General features: G+C 29.1%; 2 protein-coding genes and 1 long non-coding RNA gene across 5 annotated transcripts; 1 reads left to right on the forward strand and 2 right to left on the reverse strand.

Annotated features, from left to right (window-relative positions):
- Window positions 1-520: 520 nt before the first annotated feature.
- Window positions 521-3125, reverse strand: LOC137809315 (uncharacterized). Its single transcript, XM_068610444.1, has 9 exons — window positions 2985-3125; window positions 2853-2873; window positions 2442-2578; window positions 1882-2014; window positions 1651-1805; window positions 1346-1466; window positions 1082-1261; window positions 903-980; window positions 521-562 (listed from the first exon to the last, which is right to left on the reverse strand). Exons 1-9 carry the CDS (start codon window positions 3123-3125, stop codon window positions 521-523), a joined length of 1008 nt encoding a protein of 335 aa, XP_068466545.1.
- A 3362-nt stretch (window positions 3126-6487) lies between these two features.
- LOC137809679 (uncharacterized) lies at window positions 6488-7316 on the reverse strand. Its single transcript, XR_011080796.2, has 3 exons — window positions 7243-7316; window positions 6823-7077; window positions 6488-6695 (listed from the first exon to the last, which is right to left on the reverse strand). It is a non-coding gene; the product is annotated as an uncharacterized LOC137809679 (long non-coding RNA).
- Window positions 7317-11221: 3905 nt separating this feature from the next.
- On the forward strand, window positions 11222-14759 carry LOC137811248 (UDP-N-acetylglucosamine transferase subunit ALG14-like protein). Of its 3 annotated transcripts, none has more exons than XM_068612916.2 (6): window positions 11222-11481; window positions 12930-13153; window positions 13238-13377; window positions 13980-14126; window positions 14207-14266; window positions 14370-14759. In XM_068612916.2, exons 2-6 carry the CDS (start codon window positions 12976-12978, stop codon window positions 14544-14546), a joined length of 702 nt encoding a protein of 233 aa, XP_068469017.1. In that variant the 5' UTR covers window positions 11222-11481; window positions 12930-12975; the 3' UTR covers window positions 14547-14759. The 3 variants fall into 3 exon arrangements, with proteins under 3 accessions (XP_068469017.1, XP_090154632.1, XP_068469018.1); XM_090298506.1 differs by having other exon boundaries at window positions 11235-11481; window positions 14350-14759; XM_068612917.2 differs by having other exon boundaries at window positions 11287-11481; window positions 12935-13153.
- Window positions 14760-18624: the final 3865 nt, after the last annotated feature.

The raw sequence follows: 18624 nt of genomic DNA on the forward strand, positions 1-18624 counted from the left end.
TTTTAAAAAAAATCTTTCTCATAAGGACAAACATATCATTACACAAAGATTTATTTTTTATCACATACTAAGATATTATGTATAAAAAATGAATTGACGAAAAAAGAATAACTCTAATAAAGGAAAACAATACCTGTAATAAAGGAAAAAATTCCCTCGGAAAGGAAAACAATATTTCAATAACCTTAAAAAAAAATACAAATTATAATTATTAAAATATTATATAATTCTATATAAATTTATGAATTAAAGAAAAAGTAAAAGTCGAGGCACTTACCATTACGATTCTGATATTTAATGAAAGAACCATTGTTACAAAATAGAGTTACAAAAAGTATGCAATAATATGAATTACACAAAACAAACTCATTAAATAAATTAAAATGTAGACATAAAATTGAAAAAAAAACAAAAATATAACAACTTCAAAATGAACTATAAAGTCAGTACGTACCTCAAAGATAATGTCAACATATGAAACTAACAATATTACATAAAGAGATTTAAAAATAGAATTGTACTAATACATCATAACATGTTCTACATAGAAATTAAAGAAAGTCTACAATACATGAAAATAAATCATTCAAGTTACAAAACGTTAGAGAAATAGTATGAAATTATAGTACTTCCTTTTCGATCTTGATATTTTTCCTTAATACCCTAAGCGGGATATCATCATCAGGTGTGTGAGCAGGTGAAGCAAAATCTCTTGTAACCCGTGGAACAACAAATTCAGTAGCAGTACCTAACACACTATCATTGCCTAAATCAATAGTTTTAGATTGCAATTCAGCAACTTCAGTGGAGAATTTATTAAATAAATCTTGCGATGATAACAAAACATATTAGTAAGAGTAAATTATTCACTTTTTTAAGTTAATACTTTAAATGATAATTACCTGAGAAAGTGGTACAGAAGACTCATCCTGTTGGACATCTTTAATAGTACACAGTCTTTTCTTCTGAGAATGAAGTTCCTTCACAAAATGATAAGTAAATTAAATTAAGCAAAAACAGTACAAATAACCAATTTAAGGGTAAAATGTAAGTAAGAATACACTCAAATTAGGAAACATACCACATTTTCAACACGACCTTCACAAAACCTTTGTATAGTACTATCATCAATACAAACTTTTTTGACACAAAATGATTGATCAAACCTAAGAGATTGATCTTTAACACAACCAACTTTAAACAACACAACTTTGTCAATCAAAAGATCAAAGTCTTTTGGTAGTACACCAGAATCACCGTTCTAAATATTAAAAAAAAATATCAATGAATATAATAACCTTTTCTTATATGCATAAATAAACAAATGCATGGTTCGATAATTTACCTTATCATGACTTTCAAATGATTCGGCGCAAGATTTATTGATCAGTGTAGTGGCATCCCTGTCAAATAGAACGAAAGTCGTAGAATCCGTTTCATCAATCACTCGCAGCTTCAGCTTATACCTGAAATATAAAATACATAAAGGTTTACAAATTATATCTATAATTTAACGAAAATAATTAATAGTTAATTATTAACAAATTATTAATTAAAATAAGTAAAAAATAATTAATATAATAATATAATAAGTATTAAGAAATATGTAATATGTAATTAAAAATAAATTCATGCAAGTACAAACACTACCTGTGTTGGACTTTGATAACATGTTTGTTACATTTCTCACAAAAAAACATTTTGGAATCAGGGTAAACAACTTTACCGCATAAGCAAGCTGTGTACCACCAATCGTCATCAGTCACAATATGTTTTATTGTAGCTAAGATAACAAAAGTGCTTTCCTGTAAAAAGAAAAAAAAATGATCTTCAAATATTAATAATCGATTTCAATAAACTGTTAAAAAACATTAGTAATACCTCTTTGCAATCTTTCAGGCCTTTTATAGTATTTCTATGAATGAAGGTGATGAATTCATCCTCAACATTCTGTTTTCCAGAGTCACACAATTGACTGAGTCCCTGTGTAGGAGAATCCGTACTTTCAATCATCCTACAGATGTAAAAGTTGTAGTTAGAAAGGTTCATACATTTTAATTATCGAAAAATAATATATTAAACTAACCTTTTCTTGAGTTCGGTTGCATCTTTAGACTTATCATTATATATTATTTTCGTACATTCCAAGCAATTTTGTATAAAAACCTTGTCTACATTAAAATATAATGTAAATAAAATAATAAAATAAAAAATATAAATAAATTAGAAATTCACCACTTCACATACCCTGAAAAAATTTTACTTTAGCAAAATGCACACTGATGACAATATTTTCCAGCTCTCCAAATGACAGAAATGCATTGAGCTCATCAACATAGTTACCAAATAAAGTACACTCAATGTGGTAGCTGTTGTAAGTTAAAATTACAATTGTAAGAACAAATATTTTGGATTAGTTATGGTACAAAATATTAGCTTACCCATCAGCTTCAATAGAAAAGGCATTTAACTTAGTTGTTGACCCTGATCTATTCAGCTCTCTTTCAGTTCCCACACCAGTTAATATTCCAATAACATATGTAAAAACATATTCATTTAAAAACATGTTCAAAGAAATCTGTTCAAGTAAAAGAATATTACTAACCGACTAAGTAGTCCGTATCAAATCTAGGCGCCTTTAACACAGAAATTGGTGTGTAATGAGGTTTTGGACATGAGACCAGATCATTACCAATAGAGGTTACTTTGGTTCCAAACTGAAAATTGATTTTGTATTGGTGACAGGTAGTGCGATAAGATCCTGAATTAGTATACACACTAAAGAAATTGAAGGAATAAACTTTATCCTAAAAAATATCATTTTGAAATTTATAAATTAGAGTTCTTCTAACGGAAACATGAATTCTATCACCCTGAAAGATAGCAACAAACATTAAGCATGATTAATAAAAATTACATTAAACTGTAATAAAAAAAATATGAAAGAAAATGATAAAGTATTTTACATCTTTGTATTGTATGACCATTTCCATGGAGAATGGAAACTTTGTTTTCTTGAAATCAGAAACAAACCACAAACGTATAACCCTTGCTATCAGGATCCAATTTTCACTTTGTGGATTAACATCTTTCACACAATTTGTATTTTGTCTTGACACAGACATTGTAAGGGTGACCTTTGAGTAAAAGGAAAATGTAGAATGCAATGGTCAATGTGAAACACAAAACATACCCATATACGTGTGTGTGTATATATATATATATATATATATATATATATACTGAGGAGGTGGTACGAAATTATTTTCAAAAATATCAAAAAAACAAATTTACAATTTCAAAGTGAAATAGGTGGAAATAGTAAGAAAACATAATAAAGTATAACAATATTGTGAGACAAAAACAAACATTCCAATTTTCAAATCGGATATAGTTTTTTTAGCTAAGAATAAAGATGGATGACAAAAGTTCAATGAATGACAAAAACGAAGTTAAGCATGTCAGGTTTCATATAGAAGAGATTAAACCTATAAAAAATCGAAATTGTAAAAAGTGCAAACATTTCAACTTCCAGGATTGCGATTAATGAAATTGTGGTTTGAATTTGAAAAGTAAGGTTGAAAGTACACAATTTTTGAAATTGCTAGCATGATCGGAAAACCCTTCTATGCAAATAAATGGAATTTTAGGTACGTTTTCAAAGGAGATTTGAAAAAGAGGATTCTTGTTTAGCATAAAAAAAACCCTTACTTTGAAATTTCTGAAATAATACACAGATAGACAGAAAGTGGAAACCCTAACAGAGAAATCTTACCAATTTCATATAACCATAGACTCTTGCTTTTGCATGCGGACGAAAGAAGGAAAAAATCTTTCCTTGGTGCTTGATATACTGGGGAATCAATTTGAAAACATGAAAATCAAGAAACAAACCTATAAAAGTAGCGGTGCCGTTGACAGATTACTGAAACCGTAAACAAATCAAAAAGGAGAAAAAGTGAGATAATGACTTAACATAATCAGGTAATAAAAACAAAAGAACCAAATGAAAGAAAGTGGGCAGAAGTATAAAATCAGATCTCTACAAAATGATATTTGAAAAAATGAAAACTTTTTAATACTTACTTAGCAAAACAGGAAAATGAAGATACAAACCTCTGAAAGTAGCTGTGGGGTTGACAGATTCATGAAAAAGGAAAGGAAATCAAAGAAGAGAAAAGGTTGGATACAAAGAGCACAGAACAACATTAATGACTTAAGCCAAGAAGGTAATAGAAACAAAAAAACCAATACAACGCACGCGGGTAAAGGTTTAAAATCAGATCTAAGTTTACTGAAAGTATGGTTTCATGCAGCTCGGTGAGAGTATTCTTGCTGTGTTTTGGAGGAACAGACCAATTCCCCTTGATGATAAAGATGACTTCAAGAAATGAAAATCTTTGACTATTATTATGTAGCCCTCATTTTTATGTGGGAACATGTTAGATTAAGGATTTAGAGTGTCAGATCTTAAAAGTTTAGAAAAGTTTTGAACCAAATGGGATATGTTTGACTTGAATCTATCTATAATACAAACTTTCTTAACACTTTCTCTTAAAAAAGACAAAAGATGAAACCTTTATTCCCTTTCAGCCTCATTGTTAACCACAAACCTGTGATCCTACCTTGACTATTAAGAAAACAAACCCAAACAAAAATAAATGAACTTCACATGGAGCTGAAATAACAATCAAAGGAGTACAGGAAAACCACAATCATGAGTTGAAAAATCTAAATGACTGAAAACTTCATGTATTTAATGGTATTTGATATTTATAAATTTTAAATTCTAATGGTATTTGTTAAAATTTTAAAATTTGAAATTCTGAAAAACTAAATACTTGAACATTTGTAATAATAATAATAATCTTGGAATCAGAAATATTGTGTGGCAGTCAGAAAAAGAAGATATGAATAAAAAAAGGTAATTAATGTTAATAATGTTGTTGAAATTTTTAAATTTTTAAATTTGAAAATCTGAAAAATTAAATATTTGAAGTTTATTAGTAATAATAATAATCTTGGAATTATAAGTGTGCAGAAGAAGTCAGAAAAAGAAGATACAAATAAAAAAGTAATTAATGATCTTGGAATTGTAAAATTTGAAAATATGAAAAATTAAATATTTGAAAAATATTAATAATAATAATAATAATCTGGGAATTGGAAATAAGTGTGCAGAAGCAGAGAAGTCAGAAAAAGAAGATATGAATCAGAGAGGTAATTAATGATCTTTGAAATTGTAAAATTTGAAAATATGAATAATTAAATATTTGAAGATTATTAATAATAATAATCTAGGAATTGAAAATAAGTGTGCAAAAAGCAGATAAATCAGAAAAAGAAGATTTGAATCAGAAAGGTAATTAATGATCTTTGGAATTGTAAAATTTGAAAATATGAATCTATAAATATTTGGGAATTGGAAATAAGTGGGGCAGAAGCAGAGAAGTCAGAAAAAGAATATATGAATCAAAAAGGTAATTAATAATCTGGGAATTGGAAATAAGTGGGGCAGAAGCAGATAAGTCAGAAAAAGAAGATATGAATCAGAGAGATAATTAATGATCTTTGGAATTGTAAAATTTGAAAATATGAATAATTAAATATTTGGAGATTATTAATAATAATAATCTGGGAATTGGAAATAAGTGGGGCAGAAGCAGAGAAGTCAGAAAAAGAATATATGAATCAAAAAGGTAATTAATAATCTGGGAATTGGAAATAAGTGTGCAGAAGCAGAGAAGTCAGAAAAAGAATATATGAATCAGAGAGGTAATTAATGATCTTTGGAATTGTAAAATTTGAAAATATGAATAATTAAATATTTGAAGATTATTAATAATAAAAATCTGAGAATTGAAAATAAGTGGGCAGAAGCAGAGAAGTCATAAAAAGAATATATGAATCAAAAAGGAAATTAATGATCTTGGAATTAAACAATTTGAAAATATCAAAAATTAAATATTTGCAGATTAATAATAATAATAATAATAATAATAATAATAATAATAATAATAATAATAATAATAATAATAATAATAATAATAATAATAATAATCTTGGAATTCAAAAAAAGTGTGCGGCAACAACAAAATAAGTCAGAAAAAGAAGATATGATTCAGAAGAAGATCTGAATCAAAAAGGTAATTAATGATCTTGGACTTTTAAATGTATTTATAGATTTGAATTTGAATTTGAATTTTGAAGAATAATATAATGCGAATAATCTTAAGGTTAAAGTTTGTCTGAAGAGTACATTAATGCGAATAAAAAAATTAAATACATTAAATAAATGTCTCTTTTAAAAGTAAACTATACAAAATAACATTCCATAAAAATATTTAATATTAGATTACAAAATTTGACCATGTATTTAAAACAAAATTTAAAACAAAATAGATAACTAAAATAAAGTAAAGAATTAATTTTCTATACTCGACATTACAACAATTTGCAAATTACATCTATCTAAAATAGTATTTGAATCTATATAATCAGAACATTGTCCTTGGAAAAATAAATTCTGAATACAATATTGAATTTTGAAGCACTAACAACACCATCATATGAATTGGGGTTAGTCCACTTTCAAAGATCAATTTGTGGTCTTCACACAGTGCATGTATCTGACAAAATTTCCTCCATCCACAACCAAATTTAACAGAAGCTTTTTTGGCCTTATGATAAAGATCCTAAAAGAAAATAAACACATGTATGAGATTTATGAAATAAACACAAAAAACACCATTAAAGATTTTATCAGCAAAAAAAATAAACAATGAAAACAACAATGAGAACCAAGGAAGGAAAAGATTTCACCTTGATGCTGAAAAAAAAAGATGGATATGAACGAAAATCCCATTCCACTTCCACTACCGGTTGCTGCAGAAACTGAAATGTAGATGGAAAAACTCCAGAAAAGATTAAATCAACAGAAAAGTGAAAAATGGAAAAAAAACATGAGGACAGACGAACAGAGGAAGGAAAAGATCTCACCTTGGTGCTTGAAAATCCATTCCACTTCCACTACCGGTTGCTGCAGAAACTGAAATGTAGATGAATATCATTTTGATGCTGTCAAAAGTATCAAAAAACACAGAATCAACCATGTGAACAACAAAGAAACAAATAAACAGTATAAACATGAAAAGAACGAAAATTTGATAAGAAAAACAAAAAAAAAAATTCATTTTTATGCGGTGGAACAAAGAAATCGTAAATGAGATGAACAAAATCCACCTTGGTGCTTGAACATGGTTGATATGAACGAAAATCCCATTCCACTTCCACTACCGGTTGCTGCAGAAACTGAAATGTAGATGGAAAAACTCCAGAAAAGATTAAATCAACAGAAAAGTGAAAAATGAAAAAAAAACATGAGTACAGACGAACAGAGGAAGGAAAAGATCTCACCTTGGTGCTTGAAAATCCATTCCACTTCCACTACCGATTGCTGCAGAAACTGAAATGTAGATGAATATCATTTTGATGCTGTCAAAAGTATAAAAAAACACAGAATCAACCATGTGAACAACAAAGAAACAAATAAACGGTAGAAACATGAAAAGAACGAAAATTTGATAAGAAAAACAAAAAAAGATTTTATTTTTATGCGGTGGAACAAAGAAATCGTAAATGAGATGAACAAAATCCACCTTGGTGCTTGAACATGGTTGATATGAACGAAAATTCCATTCCACTTCCACTACCGGTTGCTGCAGAAACTGAAATGTAGATGGAAAAACTCCAGAAAAGATTAAATCAACAGAAAAGTGAAAAATGGAAAAAAAACATGAGGACAGACGAACAGAGGAAGGAAAAGATCTCACCTTGGTGCTTGAAAATCCATTCCACTTCCACTACCGGTTGCTGCAGAAACTGAAATGTAGATGAATATCATTTTGATGCTGTCAAAAGTATAAAAAAAACACAGAATCAACCATGTGAACAACAAAGAAACAAATAAACGGTAGAAACATGAAAAGAACGAAAATTTGATAAGAAAAACAAAAAAAGATTTTATTTTTATGCGGTGGAACAAAGAAATCGTAAATGAGATGAACAAAATCCACCTTGGTGCTTGAACATGGTTGATATGAACGAAAATTCCATTCCACTTCCACTACCGGTTGCTGCAGAAACTGAAATGTAGATGGAAAAACTCCAGAAAAGATTAAATCAACAGAAAAGTGAAAAATGGAAAAAAAACATGAGGACAGACGAACAGAGGAAGGAAAAGATCTCACCTTGGTGCTTGAAAATCCATTCCACTTCCACTACCGGTTGCTGCAGAAACTGAAATGTAGATGAATATCATTTTGATGCTGTCAAAAGTATAAAAAAAACACAGAATCAACCATGTGAACAACAAAGAAACAAATAAACGGTAGAAACATGAAAAGAACGAAAATTTGATAAGAAAAACAAAAAAAGATTTTATTTTTATGCGGTGGAACAAAGAAATCGTAAATGAGATGAACAAAATCCACCTTGGTGCTTGAACATGGTTGATATGAACGAAAATTCCATTCCACTTCCACTACCGGTTGCTGCAGAAACTGAAATGTAGATGGAAAAACTTCAGAAAAGATTAAATCAACAGAAAAGTGAAAAATGGAAAAAAAACATGAGGACAGACGAACAGAGGAAGGAAAAGATCTCACCTTGGTGCTTGAAAATCCATTCCACTACCACTACTGGTTGCTGCAGAAACTGAAATGTAGATGAATATCATTTTGATGCTGTCAAAATTATCAAAAAACACAGAATCAACTATGTGAACAACAAAGAAACAAATAAACTGTAGAAACATGAAAATAACGAAACTTTGATAAGAAAAACCAAAAAATATTTCATTTTTATGCTGTGGAACAAAGAAATCGTAAATGTGAAAACACAGAATCAACCATGTGAACAACAAAGAGGCAAATAAACGGTAGAAACATGAAAAGAACGAAACCTTGATAAGAAAAACCCAAAAAGAAGAAATAATAACCTGGAGAAATAGGAGAGAACCGCAGGAAACCCAGAGAAGATCCGTGCAGGAAACCCAAAGAAGAAAAAAAATCATCAGAAAAACGAAACTTTGATAAGAAAAACCCAAAAAGAAGAAATAATAACCTGGAGAAATAGGAGAGAACCGCAGGAAAACCCAGAGAAGAACCGTGCAGGAAACCCAGAGAAGAAAAAAATCATCAGAAACATGAAAAGAACGAAACTTTGATAAGAAAAACAAAAAAAAGTTTTCATATTTATGCGGTGGAACAAAGAAATCGTAAATGAGATGAACAGAATCCACATAACGGAAGAAATAGTCACCTGGAGAAGGAGAAAGCAGAAATGAAATGAAGAACCATAAAGGAAACCCAAAGAAGAAGAAACCAAATGTAAGGGAAAACGAAGAGAGATCGGGGAAGTTGAGTAATAGGAGAGAGAAAGGCTGAAAGTGTATATAAAGAAAGGTAGTATTTAAAGAAATGGGGTTTTGCACACGTGTAAGTCATATAGAGTGCCACTTGTCACTTCCAGAATGAGTTTCAGCTTGCTATTTTTAGTTAAAATTTGAATTTTTTTCTTTTTGAATTTTTTTTAAAACTTACCCTGGAAGTGCCTTCTATTTGTTATATTTATAGATTATTCAAATTTTTGCAACGGGGAAGGATAAATGTATTCTGAGCTTATGATTTGTTTTTTCTCATCTTATTTTTTTTTATTATTATATTTATTCTTTTTATTCTTTTATTAGTAACAAATCAAAATTAGAAATTTACATGTCTTTGAGAATGAAACATATTATGTAATTGCTTTAATATAATTATGTTCATTGTGTTATAAATTTAAATTTATTTAATATATTTTTTAATTTAACTTAATTATTAAAATTGTATGTTAAAACTCATAACTGATGAGAGAAAATGTTTATAACTTATTTTTTTTAATAATATTTAATATTTAAAAGATACAAATACATATATAATAATATAATAATAATAATAATAATAATAATAAAAATAAAAATGCATATACACAAGTGCAAGAGGTTAGTATTATATATTTAATATTTTTAATTATTTTTATCCTAATTTTTTATTAAACAAATTTAGATTTTAATAAATAAAAATACATTTTTATTTAATAAGATATATAATTACACAGTACTAGGGTTACTAGCTTTTAAAAATGGCATATAAAATCAGTAAAGAGGTCCAAAACATAAGTATAACTTAATTCGTGAGTACTCACTCAATTTATGTTTTACTCATTGAATATTTTTAAAATGTAATTCTTACTTATTTCAGCATTTAAGAATATCTTATAATTGGACAGTTTGATAACTATTTAAGAATATCTTATAATCGGATACCACATTTTCGTTAATTAACTTTAAGCAGAATATATTTTTAATCCGGCCATTTATTTATTTTGGGGCCAGATTTACCAGTTTATTTAAAAATGAATTTTTGGGCCAGGCTTCAAACCCTAGACATCTATAAGTTGAAATTACACTTAATTTCTATTTTCTTTTAATATTTAGTGTTATGTCAGTTTCATATATTATTATATAAAGAGATATACTATTTGATAAATTAGTTTACCATCTTTTAATTTGGACAATTTTATTTTTAATAATTAAAAAATATTTTTTTATTTAATAAAATATATAATTAAATAATATTTTTATTTTAAAACAATTAAATAAATTTTATTTTCAGAAGTAAAAGTTATATAATTTTATAATACCATTTTTATATAATTAAATAATACTATTTTTATGAAACTATATTACTTTTCTATTTTTTAATTAATTACTCATAGAATTATGTATTTTTTAATTGATAAAAGTGTGAACACACATTCACTTTTTGACATGTTCTCGCTGTTGTAATAAAGGAAAAAAATTATGTAATTTTTTTTTAATACTTATCTCTTAATTATATCTAAAATATGAATAATTATTCTTTTAAATTTATGTGAACTCTCTTTCTATTATACATTAATTTATTTTCTGTTTTCTTCTTTTACTTTATTATGTTTTAAGTTTTTTTTTTCATTTTATTATACGAACATATTTTATTATGAATTTTATATTATAGTTTTAAAATATTATTAAAGGTAAAACAGCAAAATAATTTAATTACACTGAATGCCATTTTATATTGTTTAGGTATATTATATTGGTTTTCGAAGTATGAATAATGAGTATAATTAATAATTAACTAAATTCAGAATGTGAGTGTGAATTTCTCTTGCAATTATCAATTGACTTCAATTTCTATGTAAGAATATATCCTCTTAAATTTACTTATGATTCCTTTGGTAAAAGTTGTGGAACACGTATCAAATTTTCACAGGGATTCGGTAAATTACATCTTCTGTATCCAGAAAGAGACCCTGGAACCGAATCGGAACGCCACCAGGAGCAGAGTAGAGAACAGAGGTGTTCTTGCGCCGCCATAAATCTGGCTAACATCGTCTTCGGTAAGATCCGTTCTTTCTTAATCTTTCTATTGGATCACAGTGAGTAAAATCGTTCATAGATTTCTATGCTGTTATTTCTTTCTGGATTTTTTTTTTGTAAATTACTCTTCTTAATTTTATAATTACTTCCCTCGTATTATTATTTAAATTCCGAGATTGGGAATTGTTGCTTGATTTTAATTAATTTATTGTATTATTATTGGTGTTATTCACTGGAATCACTTCCTGAACATGCACTCGCATTGTTCGTTGAAATCTGTTTTTGAAATATTATTGTGCTGAAATCCAGTATTAATAGAGTTATTTGATCTCTCAATTATGACGTGCTAAGAGTTGGGAGCTATTAACTCTCCAATTTGTGAAGGGATGCCCGTTTTGGCAGTGTCATAGGCTGCAATGGCGTGTTTATATGCCGAAATTTCAGCCCTCTGCCATATCGCACCATTTGAAACACTGTATGATGCACACTTTCATAAATCATGATTCAACGACAAAACTTCGGTACAGGGTATATTTTCCCTTTTTTCCATTTAAAATTGGTTTTGTTGGGAAAAAAATATTCAACACTAATTTTGAAACTAGTTCTGAACCTAAACCCAGGTTTTAGAACCAGGTCATTGGTTCATGCTTTTGGAACTGGTTTTAGATCAGAACCAGGTTTGTAATTGAACCAGATTTAAAATTGGCTTTGAACCAATCAATTCCTGGTTTCTAAAACCAATTTCAAATTGGTTCTGAAAAACTCCAAACTTGTTTTGTAAGAAAGTAGTTTGGTACTCTAAAACTGAACTACATGATATGCTTATTGGTTTCCAGCCGTAATGTTTTGGGATTTGGCCAAGTTTTTACATTCTTTAATATTTTTCTCTGCATTCCTTCTCAACTTTTCTAGAGTGGTTATTATTTTTATTATTATTATTTTGATATTTTGATCTTGTGAGTATTTCTCTCAGCCTTCATTGCCACCTCTATTTCCCATTTATAGTATTGACCTGAAACTGATGTAGTACTAACCTTTTCCCCCATTATATGCAATAATATCTATTAGGCTCTAAAGTTGATTTTAGTTGTACATAAATATCGTGCTAAATGTCTTGATCTTGAGGATACTATTGTTAAGTTCAAGGATTTCACAAAAAAATTGAGGGAGAGGGGATGGTTGGTGACTGGGATTTGTACTCGGGATGGTAATCTGATTTGGCAAGATCATCATCATAACTTCGTGTGTGCGTGTGTACATTTATTTGTATTTCTGTTTCTGCCCTTTTGTCTTGTCTCCTATACTGGCTTATGTAAAATCTAGTCTTCTTCCATGTGTTTGTTATAGCAATGCATCCCTTCTTCCATTAATGTATTTACAGAACTACAACTTGCAAGTATAAATACAAGCTTAATTGCTTATGAAACTAATAATATCTACAACATTGATTTTCTCCTGAATTCTGCAGTGAAGATGTAAGCGTACCTCTGACTGAAATCTTGAACCTACCTCTGATGGACAAATGCAATGGCTGCGGGTTCTCTAATGTGGCTTCAATTGCTGTCTTTTCAAGTGCCATTTTTGTTGTCTCCTTGATTTTGGTTCGTCTCCTTTATGTCATATATCACAGTCGCAGGCCCTTGAGCAAAAGGGCTTCAAAACCTGTCAGTACCCTCATTATTTTAGGATCAGGTTTTAACTTACTTTCCCTTATTTTTCATCCATATTAAAACATCTCATGACAATTCCAGAAACTAATAGTTTTATCTGCTGTAGGTGGTCATACTGCTGAGATGCTTAATCTATTGGCAGTGTTACGAAAAGATAGATTTAATCCAAGATTCTACATTGCTGCTGCTACTGATAATATGAGTCTCGAAAAAGCTCAGTTGTTCGAAAACTCCCTGGCTACTGAGGTTCTATATTTTACTTTGTTTGAAGAAGTACCTTTTATTAGGGCGGGTGGGGAAGTTCTACAATATAAAATTGGATAGTTTTTAACACGATGCCCCTTTTTTGCTATATATGGATAAAAAATGAGGTATGTTAATGCCTTTAGTAATTGGTGCTCAAAATATTATGTCATATATTGTCATTTGGTAGTTATAGGGAAATAGAACTTTTTGTTTGGGGATAGTATATTGGCTGAAGTCCTGTAGAATTGGACGTGACAGTAATTATTGTTGTTGGATACAAACGTGATTACTGTTGTTTGCAATAAGGTAGACCAAAAGCAATGCTGCAATGTAGGCTTTTTGCAAGAGGTATCTAGGAGTGTAAACTAGCTTATTGTTACAAGAAGTTTGTAGTTTTTAATAGCTGCTACCTTGATGGAATTTATAAAAAAATAATGTAAGTGTCTGCATTTTTTATGGTATATTTTTTGTTGTTGATTTTTTCTTGAATCTTTTCCAGTTGCAGACTTGGGTCTGGAAAAAGATAATATATCTTACTGTGTATTTTCACTTCTGCTTGTTGCTGGTTTACAGATTCTGATCAGACATAAATTTTACTGCAGAATGCAACAAGGGTCACCGATACTGCACAGTTCATGAAGATATATCGGAGTAGGGAAGTTGGTCAATCGTATATAACCTCAATTTGGACTACATTAATTGCAATGGTTCACGCGCTTTGGCTAATGATTAAAATTAGACCTGAAGTGGTACCATACCAAACATTATTTGCTTCTGTTATTATTTTTTACTGTTAAAATTTGAGGTAATTCTGTATGCTACTATCCAGATACTTTGTAATGGACCTGGAACTTGCATTCCCCTCTGTGCAATTGCATTCATATTTAAGGTTCTTTCCTCTCGTTATTTTTTATCAGTTCCATAATTTAATTTATCTACTTCATTTGATAATTTCTAATGCTACTGAAATAGCCCAAGCTTCTCTTGTGCAGTTACTGGGAATCAGATGGTCATCAATTTTCTATGTTGAGAGTATTGCAAGAGTGAGAAGGCTCTCCTTGAGTGGCTTGCTCCTGTACAAGTTCCGGATGGCTGATCAACTTTTCGTTCAGTGGCAACAGCTGCAACGGCAATATCCCCGAGCTACCTATGTTGGTAGACTCATGTAACCAATTGGTCCTTAATAGTTGTACTATACTTAAGTTCTCTCTGCATTTTCGGAGTGTTTTTATAGGTTAAATGATTGTTATTCTTCCTTTTTCAAAAGGAAAAAAAGATTAGAAGATTAAGTTTATTAGAAGAGATTTGGAATACATCTAGTTTGCAGGATGTGAAAGCGTTTCTCACTAACTACTAATTACTAAACTTTTAAAGATTTTTTTTCCATGTAGTAGTATCACACAATTCGTATGCTTTTCTTGCTAAATAGAGCCAATTGAATTTGGTAAAGGCGTGAGAATAAATTGATATTAATATGATTTTCGTGCTTTTCTCTGTATTTTTGTTTGTTCCAACAAGCATCGTCAGAATTTTAAAGTTTTTAGTTGGATTTTGCCCATTTTCTTGGGCTGTAGATTACTCCTCTCTTTCATATTATGTAGTTGCTTCAAATGCAGAAATTAAGTGGTGCAACAACTTTCATTTAAAGCATATGTACCTCTCTACTAAAAATGGAAAGGGGCAAAGTGCAAACCAGTTGTTTTAGCTTACACACACACAATCTAACGGAATGATTATAAGCATCGAGATTGATAGGACGATAACAAGAGTTACACAGTTTCCACTGCTGAAGTACTGTCCACTGCTATTTCTAGTTGAGTGTGTTTCTGCTGGTAGTTTTTTTTTTACTGAGTTTCTCCTGGTAGTTACAATCTTATCCCAACAAAATTGAGGACGTTAACAAAAAAACTGTGGACAAATGTGCTTCACTCATGAACGGCATTTAGAAACTATGGTTATAGTCTTTTGCAAGTGGGCTTTTAAAACATTTATGAGAACAGTTGACTTTCTTTGGGAAATTTACAAATATGGGGTCCTGTTTTTACAAATACAGGTAAGTTATAAAAAATTATAAAAAAGGGTAAGCCACCCATTTTAATTTGAAAAAGTCTTGGCCACATGTATCACTTTCGATGATTTTATTTTTTTCAATCAGAAGTGGTGCTTTCAAGATAATTTATAATTTATTATTTTTTTAACTGAAGTTGTGACTTATGACTATTTTTATCTCTTTTCAAATTATTATAATTTTGTGTCAGTCTTTTAATTTTTTTATTATGTTATTATTAAATATTTGTTTACATTATAAAAAATTAAATATTAAAGCTAATTAAATAACTTACAATAATAAATTATCTAAATTATATTTAATTATTAATAAATAAAAACAAATTTTATAAATAAATTAAATTATAATGATAAATTTTCTATAATAAGAAAAAAAATAAAATCTGATTGAATATATGATAATGGTATATAAATTAAACTTAAGAAGCAAATGCATGTTGAATTTGTTTATGTTATTTATTTTTAAAATTGTATTTTTAATTATTTGTAATTGAATCTAATTTAATAGTCTATTACTATAATTTAAACAAATATTTAGTTAATTTAAGTTATTTATTTATTTATTTAATTTTGAAATTATGTATTTAATTATTTGTAATTAAATATAATACATATAATTTATTTTAATTTAAATAAATATTTAATTAGTTTAAGTAATTAATGATCTTTTATTTTAATTTAAATAAATATTAGTAATAATATAATAATAAAATTGAAAAATTAAAAAATTAAAAAACGAAAAAGAAAAAAAAAATCAGTGTAATTAAAAAAAAAACACAAGTCATGCTTCAAAACACAGTTAAAATAAAAAATTACAAATCATCTTTTGGAACATATTTTTTATTCGAAAAAAAAATCATCAAAATCGAAGTCGTGCATATAATGATTTCTTCAAATTAAAATCATTATTTCTCACATAACTTATTTATTTTTATAATTTTTTAAAAACTTATTTATTTTTATAAAAATAGAAAAAAAAAATTAATCCAAATTTGTAAATTTCTCTTGCTTTTGTTCTAATCGAAAACAAAATGTAACATTTTCACATCTTGACGTTAGAAAGGGATACTAATTAAGAAGTTGATAAATAAATTAATGTAAATGTTATAAAAATATTTAAGGAAATTGGTTAATAAAAAAAATTACTTTCTTTTATTGAATATATTATTAATATTTTTTTTTGTCATGAATTCTAATGTACTTTCAACATATATTTATATAATATAATACTTTTATTTATTAATTGATTATCTTAGGACACTATTTAACGACATTTATAAATAATAATGTCATAAATACATGCAACTAGTTGTTTTTTACGTATTATTTACAAAAATTCAACAAATTATAAATGTATTCTACAACAAATTAAAAAAATTATTTTAAAGATAAATTATGTTTTTTACTTAGATAATAGATAATAGTAAGATAAACTACTAACCTTATATTAAGTTCATGAATAATCATTTTCCCGTACTGACTTAGATTCTTCTTGTGCAACTTTATTCATTTAAGGTATATGGGTGATACTATGCTTCTTTTGAGAGATGGGAGCAAAATCTTGAAGAGGCTATTATGGAAAACAAAGATTGGCTAGAAGGGTTCTTTAAAATTATATCCCTTGGAACAATGAAGATTGCATTGGACATAGAAGAGTATGGTAAGGTGTTGGGGGGTTCCGATTCATCTATGGAGCTGGGACTGGGATTGCTTTGCAAGCATTATGATAACTTTTTCTAACCTAATAGATATTATAAAAAAAATATTAAACTACGATAAATTTGAATATTCTTGTTTATGCATCCGCATACTGATTGCTTTCAAAATCCAAAAACAAAGCAGGTCATGATAAATGTATTTCAGGTTTGACAGTTACATTGTTCGGTTTTTCTGTTATGTTTTCCTATTGGTAGGAAGTTGTATAGATAGTTATATAAGGCTCTTATGAGAATGAAAGAACATAGAAAAAAACTTTAATTGTAATTCCTGAATTCTTCCTCTTAACTCAATACAAATCGGAATCCATTCTTCTATTGGACTTCCCTTCATTTCCTAAATCCTTCCAGTGACCTTAAGCTCATAGAATTAACTACATTAGTGGTATCAGGTGGGCACCTTCCTATCAAGAGTATGGAAGAAGCAACACGTAGTCAAACCGCATTGTTACTTGAACAAGAAGATCGTCTCGAAGCAAGATTGGAAGCAAGATTCATGGAGATAATGACCTCCATGAGATAAACACTGGACTCCGCTATGGCAGAACACGTTCAAGAATGTTTCAAGACTCATCTTGTTTGCCCAGATTTCCAACCGACGCAACCACACCGCAGTTCTTCCACTTATTCGTGTGGAACAAGATTGGCCTGAATCGAATTTCCCCGCTATAATGATGATGACGTGAAGCAATGGATTTATCGTTGCAAAACTTACTTTGCCATTGACGGTACGCCTGAGGAGATTAAAACAAAGCTCATCGTTGTTAATCTTGAAGGCAAAGCTTTACGATGGCACACATCTATGGTGAAATCTTTTTCCCTGGACAACCTCATTATTTGGACAGAATTTAAGGCAGTGTTGACAGAACGATTCAAAGTTATTTACGATGACCCAATGGTGGATCTATTACGCTTGCAACAGACGGGATTGGTTGCTGAATATCAAGAATTTTTTTGAATTCGTGGTTTCTAGATTACACCTATTCGAAGAATATAAAATTAGTTGTTTCTTGAGTGGGTTAAAACATGACATTCAGATTACGGTTCAGATGTTCTAGCCGACCACCGTTTTGAAAGCAGCACAACTAACAAAGTTAAATGAATCTGCAACAACCTCTGCCTCTCCACCTAAACAATTCTTGAAGTTTCCCAAGAACAATGTTGTAACCAAGCCACTCTTATCTCTTCCTTCTTCCAACAAAAGGGATTTTACATCTACCAAAAATCGAACCTAACTCAATTCGCAACCCTACAAAAGCCTCACACATGCTTTTATGAGTGAAAGAAGATCTAAGGGTCTTTGTTATTTTTGTGATGAACCTTTTACACCTACACATGCTCTAACCCACAAAAAGTTAGAAATTCATGTGAAGTCAATGATGATCGATCATCAGATTTGGAGGAGGAGGATTCACCTCAAAATTTTCTCACGGATCCTGGACCCTCACATTTGTGTTCATGCTTT

This window comes from Phaseolus vulgaris, chromosome 2, assembly GCF_051622355.1.
Source record: "Phaseolus vulgaris cultivar YP4 chromosome 2, ASM5162235v1, whole genome shotgun sequence".
Taxonomy (NCBI): domain Eukaryota; kingdom Viridiplantae; phylum Streptophyta; class Magnoliopsida; order Fabales; family Fabaceae; genus Phaseolus; species Phaseolus vulgaris.

Coding starts and splice junctions, on each gene's coding strand:
- LOC137809315 (XM_068610444.1), bottom strand. CDS start 3,125: ATGTCTGTGTCAAGACAAAATACAAATTGTGTGAAAGATGTTAATCCA. Junction 2,015..2,441: donor TTTTCTATTGAAGCTGATGG/GTAAGCTAATAT, acceptor TTACATCTGTAG/GATGATTGAAAGTACGGATT. Junction 1,467..1,650: donor GTTATCAAAGTCCAACACAG/GTAGTGTTTGTA, acceptor TTTATATTTCAG/GTATAAGCTGAAGCTGCGAG.
- LOC137811248 (XM_068612916.2), top strand. CDS start 12,976: ATGGACAAATGCAATGGCTGCGGGTTCTCTAATGTGGCTTCAATTGCT. Junction 13,154..13,237: donor CCTCATTATTTTAGGATCAG/GTTTTAACTTAC, acceptor TATCTGCTGTAG/GTGGTCATACTGCTGAGATG. Junction 14,127..14,206: donor TTAAAATTAGACCTGAAGTG/GTACCATACCAA, acceptor GCTACTATCCAG/ATACTTTGTAATGGACCTGG.